Source organism: Pinus tabuliformis, chromosome 7 (assembly GCF_031772625.1).
Source record: "Pinus tabuliformis cultivar Carrire ecotype Pingquan chromosome 7, CPIR1, whole genome shotgun sequence".
NCBI classification, from domain to species: domain Eukaryota; kingdom Viridiplantae; phylum Streptophyta; class Pinopsida; order Pinales; family Pinaceae; genus Pinus; species Pinus tabuliformis.
Genome location: NC_142293.1, coordinates 1,143,231,860 through 1,143,257,634, shown reverse-complemented (window position 1 = coordinate 1,143,257,634; position 25,775 = coordinate 1,143,231,860). Strand labels below are relative to the sequence as shown.

The window sequence follows — 25,775 nt, the reverse complement described above, 5'->3', positions numbered from 1 at the left end:
TGATTGATGTCCCTAGAGAATCAAGGTATAGACAAAAGCTAGACAAGAGGAGAAGAATAAAGGGTGATACTAGTGATGAGGATCTCGACATAAGCAATGGTGGGACATTGTTTGTAAAGAAGTGGAGGAACATGCATGGTAGTGCTACCCCACAACTACAACATTTCACAACATGGGTATTTTCACAATTTGTGAACACTTCTTCTATAGAAAGGTGTTTAGTAACTAGCTCAATTTATTGTTTTGGACCTTTTGATCTCCATATTTTGGTGTGTAGATGGCCTATTTTGTGAACATAACTATTTCCTCATGTTATTGTTGACAATTGCTAGATAACCTACTATTTCATTCCATATGTTAATGGTCTATTTTCTATTATATGACTTAAAAATTTGAATATTTGTTTGTAATTGATAGAATGTAGATTCTATATAGTTGATACTCGAATAATTAATCATTAATGTACTATGGATCCCATTTCTATCTTGATTTATGTACAAATATGCATGCTTTCGTATAATCTGCAACTAATTTGGCATTCTTGACATATTTTTTGAATATAAATGCAATACATAAATACATACATACATAAATAAATAAATAAATATATATATATATATATATATATATATATATAAATAATTGAGGCTTCCAAGACAGTTTGCTTCCTAGGATTTTTGGAAAATGACGCTTTTGGTGCTTTGCTTCTCAAAAAAGTACCGGCTTCATTCTTTCTTTGTACAACATTGGGTGCCCCCAAACATTTTCTACCAAACAAGATCATCACAAGATGAACGAGATCATCAAAGAGGACATGTATAGGCAATATATTCAAGTCACTTGACTCAACACAATAGACGGGTGGAAGACCATGATGGCCTTCTGTGAAAAGAACTTCTTGAAACTAATAAACAAGCTCATTGTACAACCCCCTTACACACTACGACAATGAATGCACATGATCAACATCCTCATGGGCCAATTTCACATAGGCTACAAATAGAGGTCAAGCATCAACTTCCATGAGGACAAGATTTGCCAGAGTTGTCGAATGCATGAGACTGAGACAAAGGAGTGTTTTATCTTTAACTTCCCTTCAATGAGATAGGAGGTTACTTCTAATACCTCTTCAAGAATTTTGAGAAATCTTTCTTCATCTTCTTCCAATACCCAAATCAACGGTGCATAGCCTTGTTTATGAGGAAGGAATTAGTCAAATGATAAATCCAAGAGACCTTGAGGACCCTCCCACCACACTTCAACAAAACTCGTTTGGAGCTATTCTAAGATAATAGACATCCTCACGGTAGGCAACACTCTACTTCAAGACAACAACAACAAGCCCCTCCCTAGAGACAGTGACACATTTAGTGGACTAATTCTTCCTCCAACTCTTCTATACGGTCTTCTATCAAGATTTTCCTCTCTTCAGCCTCAAATGATAAGAGAGATACATATGGAGAGCTGAATGATTCAGAAAGCTAAATTCCCTCATCTTCTTCTCATGACAAGTCTCGAGAGCATTGATCTCCCTGACCCTCCCCTCCAAGGCGTCCCTTTGTGTATAATTTTTGAACTTGGATCACTAGCAATTCTTGTATCTACCCATTTTTTCCAGCAGCACTTTCTTTCATAGTTTATGGTTTTTAGATCTTAGATTAGATCTGCATTTTTTTTTAAATGTGTGGCCGCTGCACTTCCACAGTGTATTAATACTTTTGTACTTACCAATCCCATTGACCTATCTGCAATCTATTGGCATTATGACACGGGTTTGGAACAGGTTTGGCTCTATGACATAAGTGTTGTCCTTGATGACAACTCACTCAAATGGCAGATCACAGTTCAGGCTCTCAAAATGAAAGAAAATGAGGTATACGCAGGTTCCTCGTAACAAAGTCGCGTATACACGCGGGTGTACCGATTAGAAGGCGCGTATACGTATGCACGCACTTTCATGCAAAGAAAAGTGCATACATGTGGGAAAACTTATGGTTGGTCCATGGTATTTAGTCCAACATATTTGAACCTATGGTTTTGGTCCTTGGTATTGCATTTAAAGTGTTGAACCCAAGTATTGGGTCCCTAGTATTAGTTCTCAATGGTTTTGGACCATGGTTTGAGTAAGGCCTAAGACTATAAAAAAGGAAGGAGATCATTTGGCAAGGGTATTGACTTATGTGTTGAATATCTTGAGAAGAGCAAGATCTGGAATACTGGTGATTGGTTGGTGAGTTGCAGCTGGATCTGAATCAAGGAGGAACCTGAGCATTACACGATGGTTAAGATCTATTGTGGGGTCGAGATCTCAAGGCTTGAATAGTAGTATCATTGTGTGATTTTGATCTATTATATTTGGTGCATGATTAGATCTATAAATCTGATAATCTGGGCATAACTAATGTCTGATTAAGTAAAAGGATAAATTATCTTTTATAGATATGTACACAGGTTCGACACAGCAGAGGCGCATATACACGCAGGTTAAGCAAGTGAAGACTGCGTATACGCTGGTTGGCTTTGGCATAGTTGCGTATGTACACAGGTTTCTATTGGTGAAGTAGCATACGTCTCTTGAAATATGTTTTAGCTGCTTCTGTTTATTGCTGCAGTGTTCTGGGTTCAGAATTGGTGTCTGGTTACTGGTATTGTTTTTTGGTTATAGCATTCTGAGAAGTTATTGGTTGATTCAGTATTTGTACAAAAGAGATTGGTTGTTGCAGATCTACTTGATGTTTGATTGATATTCATGGATCCAGTTTGAAAATTTATGAAACGTGGTCCCTGGAAGAATAGAGAAGGTTGAAGCCTTCTATAGGTCAGCACCTACGTACTAGTACCTCAGCTAGTACAAGAGCTAAGGGGGTTGTAGCTCCCTTCCAGGAGAAGCTGGAGAACGAGAGAAGGTTGTAGCCTTCTACAGGTTGAAGCCTGCGTGCTAGTATAAGACTGCACCAATACAGAATCATTGTAAAAAAGAAGTTTCTAATTGAAAGAAGATAGAGACATATTGCAGCAGGTGGTTTTCACCCACATTGGGTTTCCACCTTATATCTTGTTTTCTTTTGTGTGACTGTCTGCTCTACTTTTATGTTCCTGCTTAATGTTATATGGTTCTGACACACAGATTAATGATCAACATCTAAAAAATAAATTCAATTCTAAGTCTGGAAGTTATACGCGAGTTTAATTAGTCAGAGTTGCGTATACACGCTATTTTAATTAACTGAAGTAGCGTATACAAATCTTTGTATAAATTGAAAAAGAATTTGACTTAATAATACTGATTCACCCCCCCCCCCCCCTCTCAGTATTATTTTCAACAATTGGTATTAGAGCAGGTCCTTCAGGAGAAGCTTGATCGCTTGAAGGAAGATCTATCATCATGAGCAACTACAAAAAGGAAGCATCAATCAGGCCACCAATTTTTGATGGGAGCAACTTCGTCTATTGGAAGGTAAGAATCACTGCTTATCTTCAATCTCTTGGTACAGAAGTTTGGGATATTGTGGAAACAGGATACACATTTCCTTCAGCAACACTTGCAGATACGGCTGGTAAGAAGCAGTATGAAACAAATGCAAAGGCTATCAATACCCTTTTAGGGAGTCTATCTCAATCAGAATTCGTCAAGGTTATGCAGCTCAAAACTGCAAAAGAAATATGGGACAAGATCGTTCTGAGCTATGAAGGAGATGATCAGGTAAAACGAGCAAAACTTCAAACTCTCAGAATTCAGTATGAAAATCTCAGAATGTACAATGATGAAAGCGTGGCTAACTATTTCCTTCGTATAGATGAGATTGTTAATTGTATGAAAAACTTGGGTGAAGAAATAAAAGAAGTTGTTTTGGTTGAAAAGGTTCTAAGATCTTTGTCTCCTAAGTTTGATTCAAAAGTTTCTGCCATAGAAGAAAAGCAGAATCTACAGAGCCTTACCATGTCACAACTGCACGGAATCCTAACTGCTTACGAAATGAGAAAAGGTGGACCATCAGACAGGAGAGAAGCTACATTCAAAGCCTCAGGAAAAGGAGATTACAATGAGTTAGAACATATGTTAGAAGAAGAGGAAGAATCTAATTTTGTCAAGAACCTTCAACGGGGAACTGGAAGATTCAGAGGTAAGTTGTCTTTCAAATGCTTTGCTTGTGGGAGAGTCGGTCATTATGCTGCCAAATGTCCTCATAAAGATAAACTTGACAAAGGTAAGGAACCAGTTAGATGGAACAGAAAACAGAATGTAAGTAAGAAGAGCTATTATACACATGAAGACAGTGATGGATATTCAATTAGTGATGAAGCTGAACAACGTAATGATTATAGACTTCTGATGGCTTTTGAATATGATGATTTCTTGGATGCTATAGATGAAGAAGGTCTCTATGAAGAAATTTCTAAACTCAAAATTTGTTTAGAGGAAAAGAATATGATTATAGATACTCTGACATTCCAACTTGCTGAAAGAGAAAAACACAATGAAAAGTTAGAATGTGAAGTTGTGGGACTTGGAAAAGATATTGAGAAAACAAAAGTTCTTAATCTTAAATTTGCTGAAGGATCTGAAACTTTAGATGATATTATCAAAGTACAGCGTTCTCCTCTAATCAAGACAGGTCTTGGATATACTGAAGAAGCATCTCAAGCACAAAAGCAAGCACAAAAGCCATCCACCTCCAAAAGTTATCTTGATGCAGCAAGGAGAAGTGAACAGGTTGACAATCCACAGCAAAAGCATAATGCAGATCACCACGTAAGTCAGGGACAATTTACCTCAAGAATGAACAAAGACTACCAGGTAAATCGGGGGCAATCTACTTCAAGGATGAACAAAAGCTACAACCAACCACAGGTAAATCATTCTCAATTTGCCTCAAGAATGGATGTCAATAGAAACTACAATCATTTGGTTGGTAGATTTGATAATCGCAGGAGCTTCTTCAATGGCCAATGTTTCTCTTGTCATAACTTTGGTCACAAAGCAACTCAATACGTTGCCTACAAGACAATCATGACTAGAGAAGCTGAAAAACAAAGGAGTATGACTGGGATCATGAAAAGGACCTACAATAATTTTTCTGCTCTTGAGAATGAAGTAGAATGTTCTATTTGTAACAACTTCGGTCATGAAGATTCTGAATGCAGGAGCAGGTTTCGGCAAACAACTCAGAAGGAGCAAGTTTCATTGAGTCCCAAAACATGGAAAAAGAAAGAATCGCAACCAGAAAGATGTGGGATAGCCTTATATGCAAAAGGACAGGAAAATCAGTGGTACATTGATAGTGGATGCTCAAAACATATGACAGGTGATAAAGATAAACTTCAATCATATAGTGCCTTAGAAAAGGAAAAGAATGTCTCATTTGGAAATGACACCCCTGCACTCATAAAAGGTAAAGGTTTTGTTCTTTTGAAAGAAAAGTTCAAGGCTGGAAATGTTATGTATGTTGATGGCTTAAAGCATAATTTATTAAGTTTCAGTCAAATGTGTGATCAAGGAAATGAAGTAATATTTCGATCAAATGGATGCATTGTTCGTGAGCTTGATACAGGAGAAACAGTAATCAAAGGCATAAGAACTCCAAATAATTTATATATACTCAAGGGAGGACAACAACAATGCTATCTAAGCAAGAATGATGAACACTGGCTATGGCACAGAAGATTGAGACATCTAAGCTTCTCACAGATAAGGAAAGCATGCAAATATCAGGCGGTTCGTGATCTACCTGACATCAGAATTCCAGACAATACAATATGCAAATCATGTCAATTTGGTAAGCAAACCAGAACTAATTTCCCTTAGAAGGAAGGATCAGCTAGCAGGCCACTTGAACTTGTCCATACTGATGTATGTGGACCATCTAGGAAAAGGTCACCTCGAGGAGAAGAATACTTTATATTGTTCATTTCCAGGATGTGTTGGATAGGACTTATGAAGCATAAAGATGAAGCTTTCGAAAAATTCAAATCATTTAAAGCCTTGGTGGAGAACGAATCAAATCGCCGAATCAAATGCCTCAGGTCTGATCGAGGAGAGGAATTTACCTCAGATGAATTTTTCGATTTTTGTGAAGAAAATGGAATAAGAAGGGAATTCTCTACTGCAAGGACTCCTCAGCAAAATGGAGTAGTGGAAAGGATGAACAGAACGGTTCAACAAATGGCTCGTGCTATGCTTGATGAGTCTGGAACTCCCGCAACCTTCTGGGGTGAAGCCACATTTGCTGCAGTTACTATTCTCAACAAGACAAATATCCGGGTAAACAGCACTCGGACTCCTCATGAACTTTGGTATGGTAAGACTCCCACGGTAAAATACTTCAAAATTTTTGGAAGCAAATGCTACATCAAGAAGACTGATGAAAATCTTGGCAAGTTTGAACCTAGAGCAGATGAAGGCGTTCTCCTTGGTTACTCTCCCCACAGCAAAGCATACAAGTGTTACATTAAAAGACTTGGAAAAATTATTGAAAGTATTGATGTAGTGGTTGATGAAGAAGGAAACGCTCCTAGGCAGGTAAAATCTGAAGATTTCGAAGATGATGAGGACTATCCATCAACATCAAATCAGATTCACGATGAAAAAGAAACCCATGAGGCACCAGAAGAACAGATAAGGATAGAAGAAAAGACTCCATCCAAGTACGTTCAGAAGAATCATCCAGAATCTCAAATTTTGGGGCAGAAAGAGGCAGGTGTACAGACAAGAAGAACCATTTCAGAAGCTTCAAGCTATCTAGCATTGCTCTCCTCCACTGAACCACAAAATGTAAGAGAGGCATGCAAAGATGAATGCTGGGTCAAGGCCATGGAGGAAGAACTTGAGCAGATTGAAAAGAATAACACTTGGGAGTTGGTTCCTAGACCAAAAGATAAGAATGTCATAGGAACAAAATGGATATTCAAAAATAAGCTGAATGAAAATGGAGATGTGATTAGAAACAAGGCCAGACTTGTTTGCAAAGGGTATGCTCAACAAGAAGGGATAGACTTTGAAGAAACTTTTGCACCAATTGCTAGACTTGAGGCCATAAGAATGTTCCTTACTCTTTCTAGCTTTCAGAAGTTCAAAGTATTTCAAATGGACGTGAAGTCTGCCTTCCTGAATGGAGACTTGGATGAAGAAGTATATATTGAACAACCAAATGGGTTTATTCTTGGAAATGATCCAAAACTTGTATGCAGACTCAAAAAGGCTCTCTATGGCCTTAAACAGGCTCCAAGGGCTTGGTATTATCGGTTGGATAAGTACCTCCATCAACAAGGTTTTATAAAAGGATCAACTGATAGCAATCTATATATAAAAATTGACAATGATAAGTTGCTAATACTTGTTGTGTATGTTGATGATATCATCTTTGGTAGCAATGAAGAAGACATGAGTCAAAATTTTGCCTTGGTGATGCAGAAAGAGTTTGAAATGTCCATGCTTGGTGAGCTCACATATTTTCTTGGTTTACAAGTCCAACAAAACAAAGACGACATTTTTCTATCACAAACCAAGTATCTCGAGCAGATCTTGAAAAAATATGGGATGGAGGATTCGAAACCAGTATGTACCCCTATGGTGACAGGATGCAGCCTCAGCGCAAATGATGAATCGACAGCAGTACATCAACCAACCTATAGATCCATGATTGGTAGTCTTCTCTATCTAACAGGTACCCGACCAGACATTATGCATGCAGTGGGAATAGTTGGAAGGTTTCAGGCAAATCCAAAGGAAACTCATCTTTAGGCAATTAAGAGAATTTTCAAGTATCTTCAAGGAACTCAAAACTATGGCTTATGGTATCCTAGAGGTACAGATCTCACACTTCATGCATATACAGATGCGGATTGGGCAGGAAGCGTGGATGACAGAAAAAGCACTAGTGGTGGTGCATTCTTCATGGGTCCTAAATTAGTATCTTGGTTCAGCAAGAAACAAAGTTCTATTGCATTATCTATAGTTGAAGCAGAATATGTAGCTGCTGCATCTTGCTGCACAAAACTCCTTTGGATGATGAAAACATTGCAAGACCTTCAAATCACTTGTACTCCACCTATCTCCATTTTTTGTGATAATACAAGTGCAATCAATATTTCAAAGAATCCTGTCATGCATTCAAAGACTAAGCACATACCGATCAAGTATCATTTTCTCCGGGAACAAGTGCTTGAACAAAAGGTAAAATTGGAGTATGTTCCCTCTAAGGAACAAGTTGCTGATATCCTCACCAAACCACTGCCCAGGGAGACATTTGAATACCTCAGACAGAAGCTGGGGGTAGTTGATGCATCATCTTGCTATTGAATCTTGTCTGTTTCAGAGAAAAGTGGTGGTACGTGAGTTGAATGAGGAGGATCCACGTACATACGCTGGTTTATTAAGGTACAGTCGCGTATATGTTGGTTTGAAGAAAAGCAGTGGGGCCAGGCTCAAGATGAAAAGAGTCTGATATGGGTCTGACAGAGACCATCTGGCACAGGTTCAGGGGGAGCATATATTCTTCTAATAATGCATTGTTGGCATTATCTTAGAAGATCTTGGTTCAAATTCACAGTTGGTTTGATTTCAAGTGGAACAGGTGCAGAAGGAGAACATGGGTGCTGGTCTGAATAATGATTGACAAATGTTGTTGATGTTTGTTGTTGATAACTGTCAGAGTCTTGCTGTAGATATTTTGTCTCTATGTCTTATATTTCTTTTATCAAGGTCATGTAACGGCCTATTTTGGTTTCCCCACTATGCCTGGGATGAATGATGTAATGTTCTTATTTTATCATGGATCCCCACTTGGTTGGATGGATGAGTCAATACTGGTATATTCCCATTTGTATGGGAGATGGATGTATGTATGAGTCTTTGGTGATAGGAAGGTCATTATAAAGTCATGTTTCTTTTATAGAACATCTTCTTGCAGACCTTGCCTACAAGTCAGGGGGAGCTTGGACAGCACAGCAGAGCAGAAATTTCAGCATGGACTCAGGGGGAGCATAACCCTTTGCCCTTGATGTCAAAGGGGGAGAATGACTTTGAGTGACTTTGGGTTGCCATCAAGTCCAAAGGGGGAGATTGTTGGCATTATGACACAGGTTTGGAACAGGTTTGGCTCTATGACATAAGTGTTGTCCTTGATGGCAACTCACTCAAATGGCAGATCACAGTTCAAGCTCTCAGAATGAAAGAAAATGAGGTATACGCAGGTTCCTCGTAACAAAGTCGCGTATACACACGGGTGTACCGATCAGAAGGCGCGTATACGTATGCACGCACTTTCATGCAAAGAAAAGCGCGTACATGTGGGAAAACTTATGGTTGGTCCATGGTATTTAGTCTGACATATTTGAACCTATGGTTTTGGTCCTTGGTATTGCATTTAAAGTGTTGAACCCAAGTATTGGGTCCCTAGTATTAGTTCTCAATGGTTTTGGACCATGGTTTGAGTAAGGCCTAAGACTATAAAAAGGGAAGGAGATCATTTGGCAAGGGTATTGACTTATGTGTTGAATATCTTGAGAAGAGCAAGATCTGGAATACTAGTGATTGGTTGGTGAGTTACAGCTGGATCTGAATCAAGGAGGAACCTGAGCATTACATGATGGTTAAGATCTATTGATGGGTCGAGATCTCAAGGCTTGAATAGTAGTATCATTGTGTGATTTTGATCTATTATATTTGGCGCATGATTAGATCTATAAATCTGATAATCTAGGTATAACTAATGTCTGATTAAGTAAAAGGATAAATTATCTTTTATAAATCTGTACGCAGGTTCGACAAAGCAAAAGCGTGTATACACACAGGTTAAGCAAGTGAAGACTGCGTATACGCTAGTTGGCTTTGGCATAGCTGCGTACGTACGCAGGTTTCTATTGGTGAAGTAGCGTACGTCTCTTGAAATATGTTTTAGCTGCTTCTGTTTATTGCTGCAGTGTTCTGGGTTCATAATTGGTGTCTGGTTACTGGTACTGTTTTCTGGTTATAGCATTCTGAGAAGTTATTGGTTGATTCAGTATTTGTACAAAGGAGATTGGTTGTTGCAGATCTACTTGATGTTTGATTGATATTCATGGATCCAGTCTGAAAATTTATGAAACGTGGTCCCTGGAAGAATAGAGAAGGTTGAAGCCTTCTATAGGTCAGCACCTATGTACTAGTACCTCAGCTAGTACAAGAGCTAAGGGGGTTGTAGCTCCCTTCCAGGAGAAGCTAGAGAACAAGAGAAGGTTGTAGCCTTCTGCAGGTTGAAGCCTGCGTGCTGGTATAAGACTGCACCAGTACAGAATCATTGTAAAAAAGAGGTTTCTAATTGAAAGAAGATAGAGACATATTGCAGCAGGTGGTTTTCACCCACATTGGGTTTCCACCTTATATCTTGTGTTCTTTTGTGTGACTGTCTGCTCTACTTTTCTGTTCCTGCTTAATGTTATATGGTTCTGACACACAGATTAATGATCAACATCTGAAGAATAAATTCAGTTCTAAGTCTAGAAGTTATACGCGAGTTTAATTAGTCAAAGTTGTGCATACACGTTGTTTTAATTAACTGAAGTAGCGTATACAAATCTTTGTATAAATTGAAAAAGAATTTGACTTAATAATACTGATTCACCCCCCCCTCTCAGTATTATTTTCAACACAATCATATATTGGACATTAATATAATTACTTCATCTTATATTATATTATCTTATGGTGATGCATAGATTCCATTCCACCATAATGGAAATAAATATCGAACACTAGAAAACTCATAATATCTCAACTTTTAAAGGAGGTACCTTCAAAGGATGCATGGGACCTTCTAAAATATGTATCCCCCGAATACCCCCTACTAATTCACCAAGAAAATAACAAAAGAGGATTGCTAGACATAAAAGACTATAAAAGTTCATATACAAACATGTACGAAAGCAAAATTTTGTACATCTAATACCTAAGATCAGAGGACAAGTAAATAAGTCTCAAACATCAAAACATAAAGGGTATGATAGTAAATAACACAATACTAATCTAACACACTGTTATGGGAGTAAAATATGAATATATCATTTACATACTCGTCAATTACTTCGTGGGGATATGTTAAGTGGTGTCATCTAATGACTAAGATGAGAGGACAAGTAAATAAGTCTCGAACATCAAAACATAAATGGGATGACAGTAAATAACACAATATTATCCAGCACATTATTATGGGAGTAAATTTTGAATATATCATTAATGTACTCTCATCAACTACTTCGTGGGAATATGTCGAGAGGTTTCTGACAATGTGTTCTACAATTAAAAAGAATATTTATAAGTGCAATGAAGAAACCATGAGAAATTTATTAATTCATTAAATGATGAAACAAGTCATCGCAACAAAAATTCTTTTCCATTTATTACAGCAGAGGTATGTCATAATATAACCAAGGAGTTGTGGATGTTGAGTAATTTATATCTTTAGAGGGACATCGATTAGAATGAGATTGCTCACAATACCTTCCTTGATGACACTCTTCCAACAGGTATATCATATATCAAGAGTAGAGACGATAAATGGAGATAACAATGCCCTCAAACAGTAAGAATGAGCCATATATAGCCCATAAGAGGTCACTTAACATCTAGAGTCACTTCCATGTATGAAGGCTAAATAGAGCTATTACATCTACATAAAAAGTGTTAACTCTTGCTATGGAAGTCCCCAGTTCGATTCCCATGGGGATGGGTGCACTAAGTCTATGCTACCTACTTTATGTTGGGTACCATCCTCAAAATGTGGGGAAGTGCCCAGGGATTTCCCAGAGAGTTATTTCTAAGAAAAGTAATGAAGAGTGTTAACTATTATGGGGTATTAGGGTAACTTGAGAGGGTTAACACTAGCCAAGGACCATCCAAGCTTACCCATAAATCACTAGAGCATTATTAAACCTTTTCAAAGTTGATTAAACTTGCCAATCGATATAACAACTTAATCAAGTACATTTACATAAGCTTTGTCTCTTATAATGGAATGGGAAGGGTTTAAAGCCTCATAAATATATATGACTATTCCCACAATTGACAACTTTTATCTTGCTGCCTGTCAGTATTTAGGCATGTAAGATCATTGACAACAAATCAGGATATCCCCATTCCGTGTTTGGGAGGAGTCTCACCTTTTTCTCCTTTACATCACTACTTGTTTTTTTCCACATGTAGGATCTAGAAACATAATAACTAGTCATGAAAATCTCTGCTTGTGTAAATAACAAATTATCCACATCAGAACCTAAGCATCAACATCAGTTGCAGTACTTGTAAGCAAACCTTGAGAACATTCACCTCAAATCATTCCCTAATTATTATCAATCAGTGTCAAAGAAGATAGAGTCCTTGTTCATTTTTTATCCATTGATGTAATATAATACCAGACCAATCTGTGAAAAATCACAATCCTTGCACAAAAACTCAACTGGTAGTACCTACAGTGTCAGCTTGTTTATATGGACAGAAGATCTATATTGAAAGAGAAGATGCTCTCACAGGTTAAGAACCTATACAGATATCTAATTTGAGTGATTGTCACTACATGTTTAAAATTTAATATGTAATTCTTGGGCCAGATGTGCCAAGAACTATTGGCTGTTTTGTTTAATATATGCACCTTGAAATACATCACCAAATGATGAATTCCATAGGCTTGACATTGTTCGCATTTTTATTACATAAGATGTATTCTCTCTACTGAAAATAGTTCTTATTAAACAATCACCTTTTAGAAGGAACCCAAACGAGGAGAAAGCAGTTACATATAAGCTTAAACCTCACCACCCACCACACCAGCCCCCACCCCACCACCACACACTCAAAAAAAGACATCCAGAGTGTATAAAATTTATATAGATTGTAAGGATTGAAGAGCAAAGATTTGGTCAGAAATATCGATCAAGAATTTACAATACAATGCTCCAGAAAAGACAACAAGCTCCAATCAGTCCTTGCAAGAGGTAAGTAAATTGTTTGATACCACTAAAATTACCTAATTTAATGTGATGACTAGGGCTACTAGTTTCAGATCATCTATTGGCTCTTTCAGAAGAGAAACCATGAAACTAGACAATGCCATCATCTCCGCACTGAACTGAGAACACATGTATAACAGTGCCTTTGAAGACAGTATTGACAGGGGCCCACAACCACTTTAGAAAATCATCGTTATCAGATGACACCCTTATTTGGAATAGATAGATAACTAGGTAATATCATTGACTTTAAATTCCCTTGTCTCCTTCGTGTGTGATAATTCCCTCTTTTCCTTTCATTGGTGTGTACAGCACTAGGCAGGAATGTTTGGCGAGCTTTTCTTATAACTTCTATAAGAATTGTAAAAAATAATAGAAATATCAATCTGAAAAATATAAGATGAAATCTTACTTCTGGAGATAGTCTAAACTTATCTAATTAGTTTCCTAGTTGAATTTCTACAGAGGAAAGAGAGATTTTATAAATATCCTCATAGTTGTTCAGATTGCATGAAAACAAATCATTAAGATCAAAAGACCTTTGAGAAGGTACAGAAACTCCATTGAGTGTCTGCTTGCATTGAAATGAATAATCTGCACTTTGTGCAAACAGAATTATATTTCACAACCACTTTAGAATAAATATGAATTACAATGGCTTTAGCATTTACTATACAGCAGCTAAATACAAAAGCGATGTATCAGTTGAGCAGGCGACATTTAAAAGCCACAACAGTGAACTGAACGCCCCAACTTTACCTTTTCATCTTGATGTACAGAAGGGTAGTCCTCATGTTTTCTCCTTCCCCTGCTAATTGTCAGATCATTCCGCAGCTTATGATCTGCTAAGCCAGAACTGTAGCCATGTCGATCATTATTATGAAATTCTTTAGTCGTCATTGTATAAAATATGTGTTTCCCTCTGTACAACCTTCTCTCCTCCACGCCATGAACAGTGCATGACATTTGATGTCGGAGGTATATATGGTCATGTCTTGAACCCCTTTGTTCATATTCCAAGCGATCCTCCCAAGAATAGATGCCATCATGTTCATGATGCTTTGATCTGCCATCCTCATCTATCAGATCTCTAACCCTGCTATGCTCTTTGTGCCTTCTTTTATCATAGACTTTATACTTGTCAAAATTCATGACCCTAGCTTCTTCTCTGGCATTCTTTTCATCTTCGTCGTTAGCACACCACAATTTATCTTCTCGATGATTGCTTCTCTCTGAAAGCAAGCATCTCTCCTCCTCTCTACCTCTCCTACAATACATCTCCTCATGTCCTGATTTTCTCCAATGCTCATCTTCTCTGTCCCTTCTTATAGCATCATCGTTTAGCTTTCTTCTACAGCTATCATCAAATTTTTCCATTCTCCTAGATTCTTCCTCTTTCCATCTAAACAGCAGCTCATCCCTGTCAAGTTCGTCTCTACTGATGTCACCTCGATCTGTCTGATCTCTAATTCGTGCATCCTTATCTACTTTGTCTCTTTCTCTAAAATCTTCTCCCTTTTTTCTCACATTGCAATCATCTACATTTTCCTGTTGCTCCACAATATGCCTCAGCCTCTCCATTTCTCTGGATTCTCCAAAATCTTCTTTATCATACTGATAATTCCTATCATTAGCATCTTTTCTCTTTCTCGGATGCAGATGATCCTCCCTTTCACATCTTCCACTATCCTGACCTCTTATCTTATGTTTTGAGACATCTACTTTCTTGAGCCCATCTCTTCTTCTGACTTCTTCAATTTTTTCTCTTTCAATCTGTACACCTCCATCTCTGCCTTGCCAAGATTTGGTATGACCATTCCTTTCCCTGTGCTTATCAATACATTCTTCTTTAGGTTTCCTGTAATACATTCTCTCTGGATCTCTATATGAGCATACTTCATCTCTACCCCTATGGCAATATAAAAAATCCCTGACATTCAAAGATATTATATCTTTGTCAGCATCATCTCTTCCATTCCAACAGTATCCATTGCTTGGATGAATCTCTTCTTCAAGCTGTGGCCCCTTTCTCTCTGCCAAGTTATGAAGCTTTTTCTGTTGCCTGTCAATAGACCCCTCTTGCTCATCCCCTCTGTATTCAGAAGAGTCCCTGCTGTCTCCAGACTCAGATTTACAGTTGTCACTTTTTGACATATTGAATAGATGGCTATCATCTGCAACTGATTCACGTAACTCTTTTTGGGAGTTCAACTTTTGCCTTTTACTATAATAAACAAAGCCATTGTCATCCTCTTTGCTAACTTGGAAATCAAGTTCTGATGTTTGCCCTCTATAGAATTTTGATTTCTTATGGAACTGCATTTTTTTATGATCTTGTTCTCTCATTGAGCATATTACAGGATGCCTCTTTCTTCTTACATCTTTCAATGCATGTCCCTTTTGAAAACTGTCCAATAAAGTCAATTTTCCCCGATTTATAATACTGCCATTGCTGCACTCATCTTCAACAGGCAGATGACTTTTGTATGGCACCAATAGCTGAGGTCCCCTGTAGAAGGGAAAAGGAAGATATGATTATCTCAATAATAGTTAAAATAAATTAAGATATCAGAAAGGTAAGCTTGCAGGGATGAGAGATAGAAAAATTCAGACAAGCCATCGCAATTCACAGGTGATCATGATATGCAACCCTTCCGTACAGAGAAAAATAAGCATAGAACAATTGCATTTCAACAGTATTCATTAGAGTCTAGGGACACAAGAATAGGGAAAAAATCAGTGAACGGGATATGAAATGAGTTAGTAGACTTTGAATATAAACTAAAAGCAATGACAACAAAGCTCAGTCCAATTTAAACAAATCAGCTTCAACTTGCAAATAAATTCCCACCATTTATACAACCTCCGGCTTTATGGGATAGACCTTGGAAGGAAAGGTTTTTGTAAACTGTAGCTTCTTGTAGAATCCAACATCTCCATCCTCTGAATGGATATGAATTCAACGGGAATATGACCAGAATGGATAATTTTGATAAGTAATACCAATGAAATAATCAGATATCACCTTCTGTGGCTCATGAATAGAACATAAAATATGCCAGTAAACAGAAAATGTAGCTAAAATTAACAATTTGGGTTCCTAGAAAGTAAATAAAATATTAATTTTAAGATATAACAGGATTGATGGATTAAGTAGCTACAGAGACAAAGCTTGTCATTTTATGAATTGTATTGTTGATAACGGTGACAAAAAGAAAAGAAAGAAGGACCACTGCTCTCTGACAGTAATTCTTTACAATGAGGGAACATGTCATTTCCCTTCTCAAATGAATTAGTCGCGTGTTGAAGTTTCTAAGTCTACTTAGTTAGAAACCCTCCATGCACTTTATCTGATTTATTCCTACCTACTTGTTATGTTACTAAACAAGTTATTTACAATGTAAATACTGAAAATAAACACCAGTGCATGCTCAACGTATTACAGATCAGCAACTAAAAGAAACAAGAACAAACACACCACATGACACCATTATTTTTGGACCAGTGTCCCCGGAAAAACCCAATGCGGGAAAACTGGTGCAGCTATCTAATAATTTTCTTATTAAGCAATGTCAGAGTACAATCTGGGTGCCGAAACTGGCCTACCCAATAGAGAATTTCCAAAGCAGCTATACCTCACAGTTTGAGAGAAATCTCCTAGCTGAAACCTCAAAATTTCCTTCCGGCAGCTCTTCAACATAAAACTGCTCCTGCAACCCCAGCGTCTGCCCAATCTGCACTGCGTCAGCCCCTCTCTATCTCACGCTGGCCCTGCATCAGCTCTAGGAGCCTCTGCGTCAGCTGCGCTGGCCCCTCTGGTGCTCTGCGCAGCACTTGGCTGCCTCTGCGTGGCCCTGCGTGAACCCTTGCTGGCTCTGCGTCACCCTCCTTGGCTGCTACGCTACTCTCCCGGCACAATCTCTGCCTTCTCTGTTTCTCTGTACTCAATGCCCCTCAACTGCTCTCCCGATCACTGATTCTATCTCTCTTAGCAAACCCCGCTCTAGAGAATAGAATGATTGATCATCTGGTGTGCTCCTCCAAATGACCCTCAAGCCTCCTCTTATACTTTTCCTGTTGACATCTCAACGGCCGAGATTAAGTCCCTAATCAATGGCTAAGATCAGATCTGACTTGATCCATGTCTTTTGGACCATTCTAACACAGATTCATATTAATACAAATTAATATTTTATTTTCCCTAAGTTTAGACTTAGGGATTCCATTAAAAATATTAATTATTTTAATATTTCTTTATCTGTTTAGAATCTACCCAAATCCTTTCTGGGTATTGGAGATCTCATGTGCCCCAACCTCTCCACCAAATTTCATGGCTAGAGCACATCCGATGCTACCCCAAATCAACATCACAGGATGCAGCAACACAATTTTGGCAGCATTTTTGGTTTAGGAGGAGAACCCCACACGCAGAAACTTAAGAACTATAGGCAATTCGATTTATTTCTGGTAGCTAGTGGAATGTGGGGGCCACCACATGCATAATTTGAACTTGGCCAAGGAATACGTTGGAAGGAATTCGAGCTAGTGGATGGAGGGGCCCACATGAGGCTAAGGGGGGCCAAGGAGTTATAAAGAGAGATCAGCTCTCATTTTGGGGGGTATTCTAATTATTTGACAAACAAACTCACTTTGTACGCTCTGTTGTTTAGCGAGTCTACCGGCTATTTAGCCATGAATCTCTTACGCGGGAGATTCAACCTCTTCTTCGGGGGACCATTCGTGCCTGCCCTAGGGAGGATGTTACACAGGAGTTTCCAGGGAGTCTGGTACAGTAACACACTTCAACCATCAGCGCAAGGAGGAACTGCATAATTCTGGGGCAGTCCGAGAACACGCAGGAGGGGTTAGAAATCAGCAAGGGGATTCACAGCTTGCTGGAGAGCCAGGAATAGACTAGCAAAGGGATTCACAGCTTGCTGGAGAGCCAGGAATAGACTAGCAAAGGGATTCACAGCTTGCTGGGAGAGCCGAGAGTTGAGGAGGCAACATAGACAAGGCAGTTTTGCTAGAGTAGCAGCCAGCTAGACCAATGCAACAGTCAGTCGAAGTCCTGGACAAACGTGTTGCACAGAGGCCACTATAGCAGCAAACTCATGGTGTTGGGAGAGTCGTCATCTGGACCAAGGGTCATCCAAGGAGCAAGGAGTTAGTCAATACAGGTGAACCCATCGTTCTAGGGGTATTTTCAGAGGGGTTTGCAAGTTGTTTCCTGCAAGTCGAATTTGGTTGTAGCAGCTGGGGAGAGGCTCCAAGGAGGCCGAAAATCCCAAGTCAAAATCAGAGAAATTCCCTTCTGGGTTTTTTTGGGTTTTGTCCAAGGAGTCTAAGGCTGAAAGGACAGAATTTTCTGGGCGGTTTTTGGGCACATTCCAGCAAGTCGAAATCAACAGAACAACAGTTTTCTGGGACAACGCAGTGCATAGTGGTGCAGCAACTGAACAACCATCTTTCCAGCTATTCCATCACCTAGGTTTGGTCCAGCTTGTCCTTGAGACAAGCCCAGGTGCACCACTTCATTCATATATTGTACTCATGCTCTCATATTTCATAATATATGGCTCAACAGTTCCAGTTTTACAGTGTTTTATGGGTGTGTGATACATGTTTTAATTTTATGTTGTTACACTGTTTATTTGTTTAAATATCACTCATATTCCTACTTAGGAACATTAAAGTGGTATCAAAGCCTAATTCTTGGCTCAGCTGTGGGGTTGGTTTCCTATGAGAGGGTAAGACCGGGAGAACATCACTTATTGAAGGCAAAGGTACAGTAGCAGAGAAAGGGAGCTGGAAATTACACCAAACACGGAGGAAAAAGGAAAAGCAGTGGCCGAAGGGGAGGAAATGACAGAGCCCAAGAGCAAAGAGGAGATGGCTTTCAATAACCTCTTGAGGGCCTTGAGTGACTTGACCAAGGGGCAGAAAGACATGTTGGAGGAGATCAAATCACAGAACCGAGATAGAGCCACACCTAGAGGGTTTTTGTGTGGAGAAACTTCGGGGGCTTCTCAACCCTTTAATCACCCCTCACCAGCAGCGCAGCGCCCTTCAATGAGTGTGCCCACTAGGGCTACACTACCCTCTTTCGTGCAAATAGCACAAATCGAACCAGTAAGAGAGGAAGACACTCCCCAAATGGGGGACTACTTTAGAGAGTGGCAGATGATGGACGAAGATTTCAAAGAAGCCCTCTCCTTCAGAGATTACTGCAAGCTCAAGCAGAGTGAGAGGAACAAGGGATACAGAGGACAGGGGACCCAAAACTATGAGTTGCAGAGAACCGTAGGGAGAATGTACTTCCCTACATTTGATGGCACTGCCAAGTGCACAGCCAGGGCCTAGGTTGAAAAGATGGACACATACTTTCAACTCAACCGGATGACGAAACATGAGGCCATTAAGATGGCAACGCTGCACTTGGAGGGGGGAGCCCATGACTGGTGGTTCCACAGCTTAACCACTCTGGGGCATGCCCAGATAGTTTCGTATGAGGACTTCACCAGGAGGGTGGTGAAGCGATTTGATCAGAGGGATCCGGGAGCATCCCGAAGTAGTATTTTTCTAATTTTCTGCGTGTGTCAGTGATGGTCCCGGATCTGTCCGAGGCCAAGAGGGTATACACCTTCATCGAGGGTTTGCTTGAGCCTCTGCGTGGACTGGTGTGCGCCAGATATTTACAAGGGGCCATCCCCAAGACCAGAGAGCCATTCCCTGCACGGACCCATTTCCCACAAAAGGGGCCTGAGACTAGACCCCCGCCATCGAGGACTACATAGAGGAGGGGGTTGCTAGATGAGGAGACACGGAAGGACCTCTGGAGGAGGAAGCTATGCTTCACATGCAGAGAGCCCTGGGCACCAGGCCATAGGTGCACAGCGGGTAGAGCACATTACATTGAGGTATTTTCTGACAGTGACCAGGAGGACGAGGTGGAGCAGGATTGTGGTGGGATAGATGGAGAGAGTTTGGGGGACAGAGGGCCACCACCACCACCACCTCCACAGGGAGGGGCATCTCTTGCCTCATTAGGGGGAGTCCTTGCTTCTCTATGCAGGATTCCTAAGTTTTTGACACTCCGGATCAGAGGTATGGTACAGGGATAGAGGGTGTCAGTACTAGTGGACAGTGGGGCTACCCACAACTTCATAGATGCACAGCTGGTCCAGAGGAGGGGCCTCACCACGATAGAGTTTGAGGGATTCTCTGTCCTAGTGCCAGGTGACCGTACCATCCAGTGTACCAGATACATGCCCTCCTTGACAGTAGTTATGGGAAACTACTCGATGACGGACCACTTCTTTGTGGTCGATGTGCCAAACACCAACGTGGTGATGGGTGTCCAGTGGTTGTATTCCCTTGGGAGAGTTACGACAGATTGGAGGAAACCTGAGATGGAGTTCATGGGGCCAGATGGCAAATTGGTGGTTTTGAGAGGCCCACAGGATGGAGGCAGATCTTCGACATGGGGACATCACATGGGCAAACGAGTTGAGGATCTCAGCAGCTGGGTGACAGGCACAGTCACCACCAGCAGACATACAAGCTCTTCTGGACAGGTACACAGTGGTGTTCGGGGACATTCCACCAGGGCAGCCACTAGATAGAGGGTTTGAGCACACCATTGAGCTAGAGCCAGATATACAAGCAGTCATCACTACTCCTTACAAGCACCCCAAAGCCTATAAGGACGAGATAGAGAAAGCTATTCAGGAGTTGCTTGCTTTGGGTCACATCAAGCCTAGTTCCAGTCCTTTTGCTTCTTCCGTAGTGCTGGTGAAGAAGAAGGATGGGACCCTCAGGATGTGCATAGACTATAGAGCCCTTAACAGGAAGACCCTCAAGAACCGGTACCCCATTCCCCGCATTGATGAGCTGATGGATGAGCTTAGAGGAGCCAAGTACTTCTCTAAGATCGATCTGCGTTCGGGGTACCACCAGATCAGAGTTCGGGATCAGGACATCCCAAAGACAGCATTCTGGTGCCACTATGGGCACTTTGAGTTTCTGGTCATGCCATTTGGGCTGACCAACGCTCCTGCCACATTTCAGTCTTGCATGAACCACATCTTTTGGGGGCAGTTGAGGAGGTTCATGCTAGTATTTTTTTATGACATTCTGATCTATAGCCAGACATGGGAGGAGCACCTCCAACACTTGGAGGAGGTACTGCACATTCTAGAGGAGCAACAGTTCTATGCCAAGCTCTCCAAATGCGAGTTTGGATTGACAGAGATGCTTTATCTCGGGCATATCATTGGAGCAAACAGGGTGAAGGTTCATGAGGAGAAGATCAGGGCCATCCAGGATTGGCCAGTTCCCGAGACGTGACTATGCTGAGAGGCTTCTTGGGCATTTGCACTTACTACAGGAAGTTTGTCAAAGGGTTCTCACAGCTGGCAGCACCCTTGACCGACTTGACCAAGAAAGGGGCCTTCGCATGGACTGAGGGAGCACAGGCCGCTTTCGATCGCCTCAAGGAGGTGATGAGTAGTTGCCCTGTTTTGGCACTCCTAGATTTTTCCCAGCCATTCACGGTGGAGTGTGATGCATCAGGGGTGGGAGTTGGAGCCGTTTTATCATAGGAGGGGCACCCCATAGCTTTCAAGAGTCGAAAGCTCCTACCGCATGAGCTGTCATATTCCATATATGACAAGGAGATGTTGGCCATCATGCATGCATTGGCCAAGTTTCGCCAGTACTTGGTGGGCAACCGATTCAGAGTGAAGACTGATCACAACAGTCTTCGACATTTCATGGGGCAATAGGGCCTCAATGACAGGCAATAGAGATGGGTCAGCAAGGTGTAGGCCTACGACTTTGATATTGAGTATGTGCGGGGCAAGCACAATGTGGTGGCTGATGCTCTATCCAAGAGACCGGTTGGGTTATCTCTTATGAGCATCTGCCAGGATTGGAAGGCTCAATTGTTGGTTGAGTACTCCAAGGACAGGAAGGCCTGCGAGGTGCTAGAGGGGACACATGCAGATGAGCGTTACCGTGTGATGGATGAGGTCATCTATTACAAGGGGCACATTTACTTAGTGCCCAACTCACAGTTGAGGGAGAGGGTACTCTAGGCAGCTCACGATTCACCACTGTCTGGACACCAGGGGTTCCAGAAGACTTACATGGTTGTTCGGGAGAGGTTCACGTGGAAAGGCCTCAAGGAGGACGTGCTGCAGCACGTAAGGGAGTGTGAGGCCTGCCAGCGGAACAAGGGGGAGCTGACTCACCCTGCAGGGCTATTACAGCCACTTCCCATTCTAGAGGGGAAATGGGAAAGTATCTCGATGGATTTCATCACAGGGCTCCCCACAGTACAAGGGAAGGATTGCATATATGTGTTGGTCGACAGGCTAACCAAATTTTCCCACTTCTTTGCCATCCCCACTAGATTTACGACTGCCTAGGTTGTCGAGTTGTTCTTCTGGGAGGTTTTCAGAGTACATGGACTCCCCAAGAACATTATTAGCGACAAAGACAGCAGATTTATGGGCGGCTTTTGGCAGGAGCTTTTCGGGTTGGTTGGGACGGAGCTTACTCCTAGCCCCAATTAACACACCCAGAAGGACGGCTAGACAGAGAGGGTCAACCAGTGATTGGAGGGGTACCTGAGGAACTATGTGACGGGTCAGCAGAGGACGTGGATTCAGTGGTTGCACTTGGGCAAGTTATGCTACAAAACCATGCACCACATGTCTATTGGTATGACTCCTTTCCGTGCCCTCTATGGTTATGATGCTCTAACTTTTGTTGATGTTATTTTTGGAGACAGCTGGGCCCCAAAGGCCAAAGACTAGGTCCAAGAGAGCCAAGATATCCTCAAAGCTCTCAAGGATAATCTAGCGACAGCCCAGAATCAGCAAAAAATGTATGCATATCGGCACAGGATAGAGAGGCACTTTGAGGAGGGGGACCTAGTGTACCTCCGTTGCAGCCATACAGACAGTCTACGCTGAAACAGAACGGGGCCGAGAAGCTACAGCCACGCTTCTATGGGCCCTAACAGGTGACTAGGCAGGTTGGGGAGGTGGCCTATGAGCTAGCCCTACCTCCAGGGAGTAGGATCCACAACATGTTTCATGTCTCATGCCGGAAGAAGGCGCTGGGACAACAGGTGACCGCAGCAACTGATCTACCCCCATTGGATGATGAGGGCTATTTGGTGTTGGAACTAAGGCCATACTAGAAAGCAGGGAGAGAAGACTGAGGAGCAGAACCATCAGGGAGTTCTTGGTACGCTGGAAGAACTTACCGGATGAGGATGCCACCTGGGAGGGTGAGCACATACTAGAGCACCCGACTTTGAGGTTGCTTGAGGGCAAGCAACATTTGGGAGGGGAGGACTGTCATGTCCCTTCTCAAATGAATTAGTCACAGGATGCAGCAACACAATTTTGGCAGCATTTTTGGTTTAGGAGGAGGACCCCACACGCAGAAACTTAGGAATTATAGGCAATTCGATTTATTTCTAGCAGCTAGTGGAATGTGGGGGCCACCACATGCAAAATTCGAACTTGGCCAAGGAATACGTTGGAGGGAATTCGAGCTAGTGGATGGAGGGGCCCACGTGAGGCTAAGAGGGCCCAAGGAGTTATAAAGAGAGATCATCTCTCATTTTGGGGGGCATTTTGATTATTTGACAAACAAACTCACTTTGTACGCTCTGTTGTTTAGCGAGTCTACCAACTGTTTAGCCACGAATGTCTCACGCGAGAGATTCAACCTCTTCTTCGGGGGACCATCTGTGCCTGCCCTAGGGAGGCTGTTACACAAAAGTTTCCAGGGAGTTCGATACAGTCACACACTTCAGCCATCAACGCGGGGAGGAACTGCGTATGCGTAAAGCATCCAAAGAACACGCAAGAGGGGCTAGAAATCAGCAAGGGGGATTCACATCTTGCTGGGAGAGTCGAGAATAGATCAACAAAGGGATTCACAGCTTGCTGGGAGAGCCGAGAGTTGGGGAGGTAGCATACACAAGGCAGTTTTGTTGGAGTAGCAGCTAGCTAGAACAGCGCAGCAATCAATTGAAGTCTTGGGCAGCGGTGTTGCACAGAGGCCACTGTAGCAACAAACTTGTGGTGCTAGGAGAGCCGTCATCCGGACCAAGGGTCATCCGGGGAGCAAGGAGTTGTTGGAATTTCTAAGTCAAACTGTTAGAAATCCTTCGTGTACTTTTTGATTTAGTTATGCCTACTTGTTCAATTTAATTAACAAGTTATTTACCATGTAAATACTGCAAATAAATACAAGTACATGCTCAACACATTACAGATCATCAACTGAAGGAAAAACAAACACACAAGTGACATCGTTATTTTTGGACCAATGTCCCCGAAAAAACCCAATGCGGGAAAACCGGTGCAGCTATCTGAGGGTTTTATTATTAAGCAGTTTCAGAATACAATCTGGGTGCCAAACCGGCTCACCCAACAAAGAATGATCTCGATAGTAGTACCTCTCAGTCGGAGACAAATATTCCGGCTAGAAACCCCGGATGAACAACCCACAACTCTCAGCTCCAATCTGCCCCACGAAATCTCCCAGAGTCTGCCTCTAGGGATTGTGTCAACCTCTCTGGCCCAGCGTCAGCCCAACTAGCCCTACGTCAGCCTCTGGAGGCTCTGCATTAGCATGTGGAGCCTCTATGTCACCCATGTTGGCTCTCCTCAGGCACTACGCAGCTCCTGGCTGCCTCTGCGTGGCTTCTGGCTGCCTCTGCGTGGCCTCTAGCTGGCTCTGCATCCCTCTCTCCCGGCTTCTGCGCTGATGATCCCGGTACCCTCTCTGCCTCTCTGCTTATGTATTCACTGCCCCTCAGTTGCAACTCTGATCACTCATTTGATTTCCTCAGCAAGCCCTGCCCCCAGAAAATCGAATTCTTAATCAACTTGGTGTGTTCTCTAAGTGACCCTCAAGCCTCCTCTTATACTTTTCTCGTTGACAATTCAACGGCGGAGATTAAGTCCCTAATCAATGGCTAAGATTAACTCTGGGTTGATCCATGACTTTTGGACCGCATAGTTTGCCTTTCGTAACTTTCAAAAAACAGAGTTATTAATGGGCCTAACTCAATTAATTACACTTAAGGTGCCATTTAGGAGGAATACTTGGCAGAACACCTTAGTGTAATAGCTCGTTGGAACCAGAACGAGAATATCTATAAGATGGGATGGTTAGAAGTGATTTTCAATGACCTGAGGAGTCATGGTGGCCAATTTACCCTTTTCCCACATTAAAAAGAATATTTTAATTGAAATAAAAGAGGGAAAAGTGCTCCATGATTAAAATAATAATAAAATAGGAGGTTCTAGAGGGGTCCATCAGATTTATAAAAGAGGAGGAGGTCATTGGAGGACATCTTTGATTTTATATTTCTTCTTGTATGAGAGATTGAGAACCTGGTTCTCTACTCCATTGGTAGCCCCAGGATGGAAACACACGGGTGATTCAGTGAGATTGGGCGAGTACCCATCTCCCCTTGGTGGATTCAGTTCAATTTTGGAGGGTCAGCACAACATTGGAGCAAATTCTTGAGGCCAATTTTCCATCTCAATTATTTTATTGTATCAGCATGTAAACTCCAGTTTCTATTATAATAAACGTTCAGATTATTTCTACTTATCGTGTTATTGAATTTCATGCACTCTATTTGTTCTATTTTACATGGCAATCTTCTATTAATTGAATGGTTATTTTATGGAGAAATTTTGTTTGAGCTAGATTTCTGAAAAATTAGCAAAATATCCCATTTGGGATATTACAAACTG

The 25,775-nt window shown here is 41.4% G+C and overlaps 1 protein-coding gene across 3 annotated transcripts in view; it reads right to left on the bottom strand.

The window, feature by feature from the left end:
- Window positions 1-25,775, bottom strand: part of LOC149251543 (uncharacterized) — a 297,774-nt gene that overhangs the window by 209,342 nt on the left and 62,657 nt on the right. For all 3 annotated transcript variants that reach the window (XR_016266900.1, XM_089459493.1, XM_089459494.1), the window contains exon 8: window positions 13,741-15,490. Coding sequence is in view for 2 of the 3 variants with exons in the window: in XM_089459493.1 (XP_089315619.1) it covers window positions 13,741-15,490 (1,750 nt within the window). In the remaining variant the exon portion in view is untranslated. The remainder of the gene's footprint in view (window positions 1-13,740; window positions 15,491-25,775) is intronic.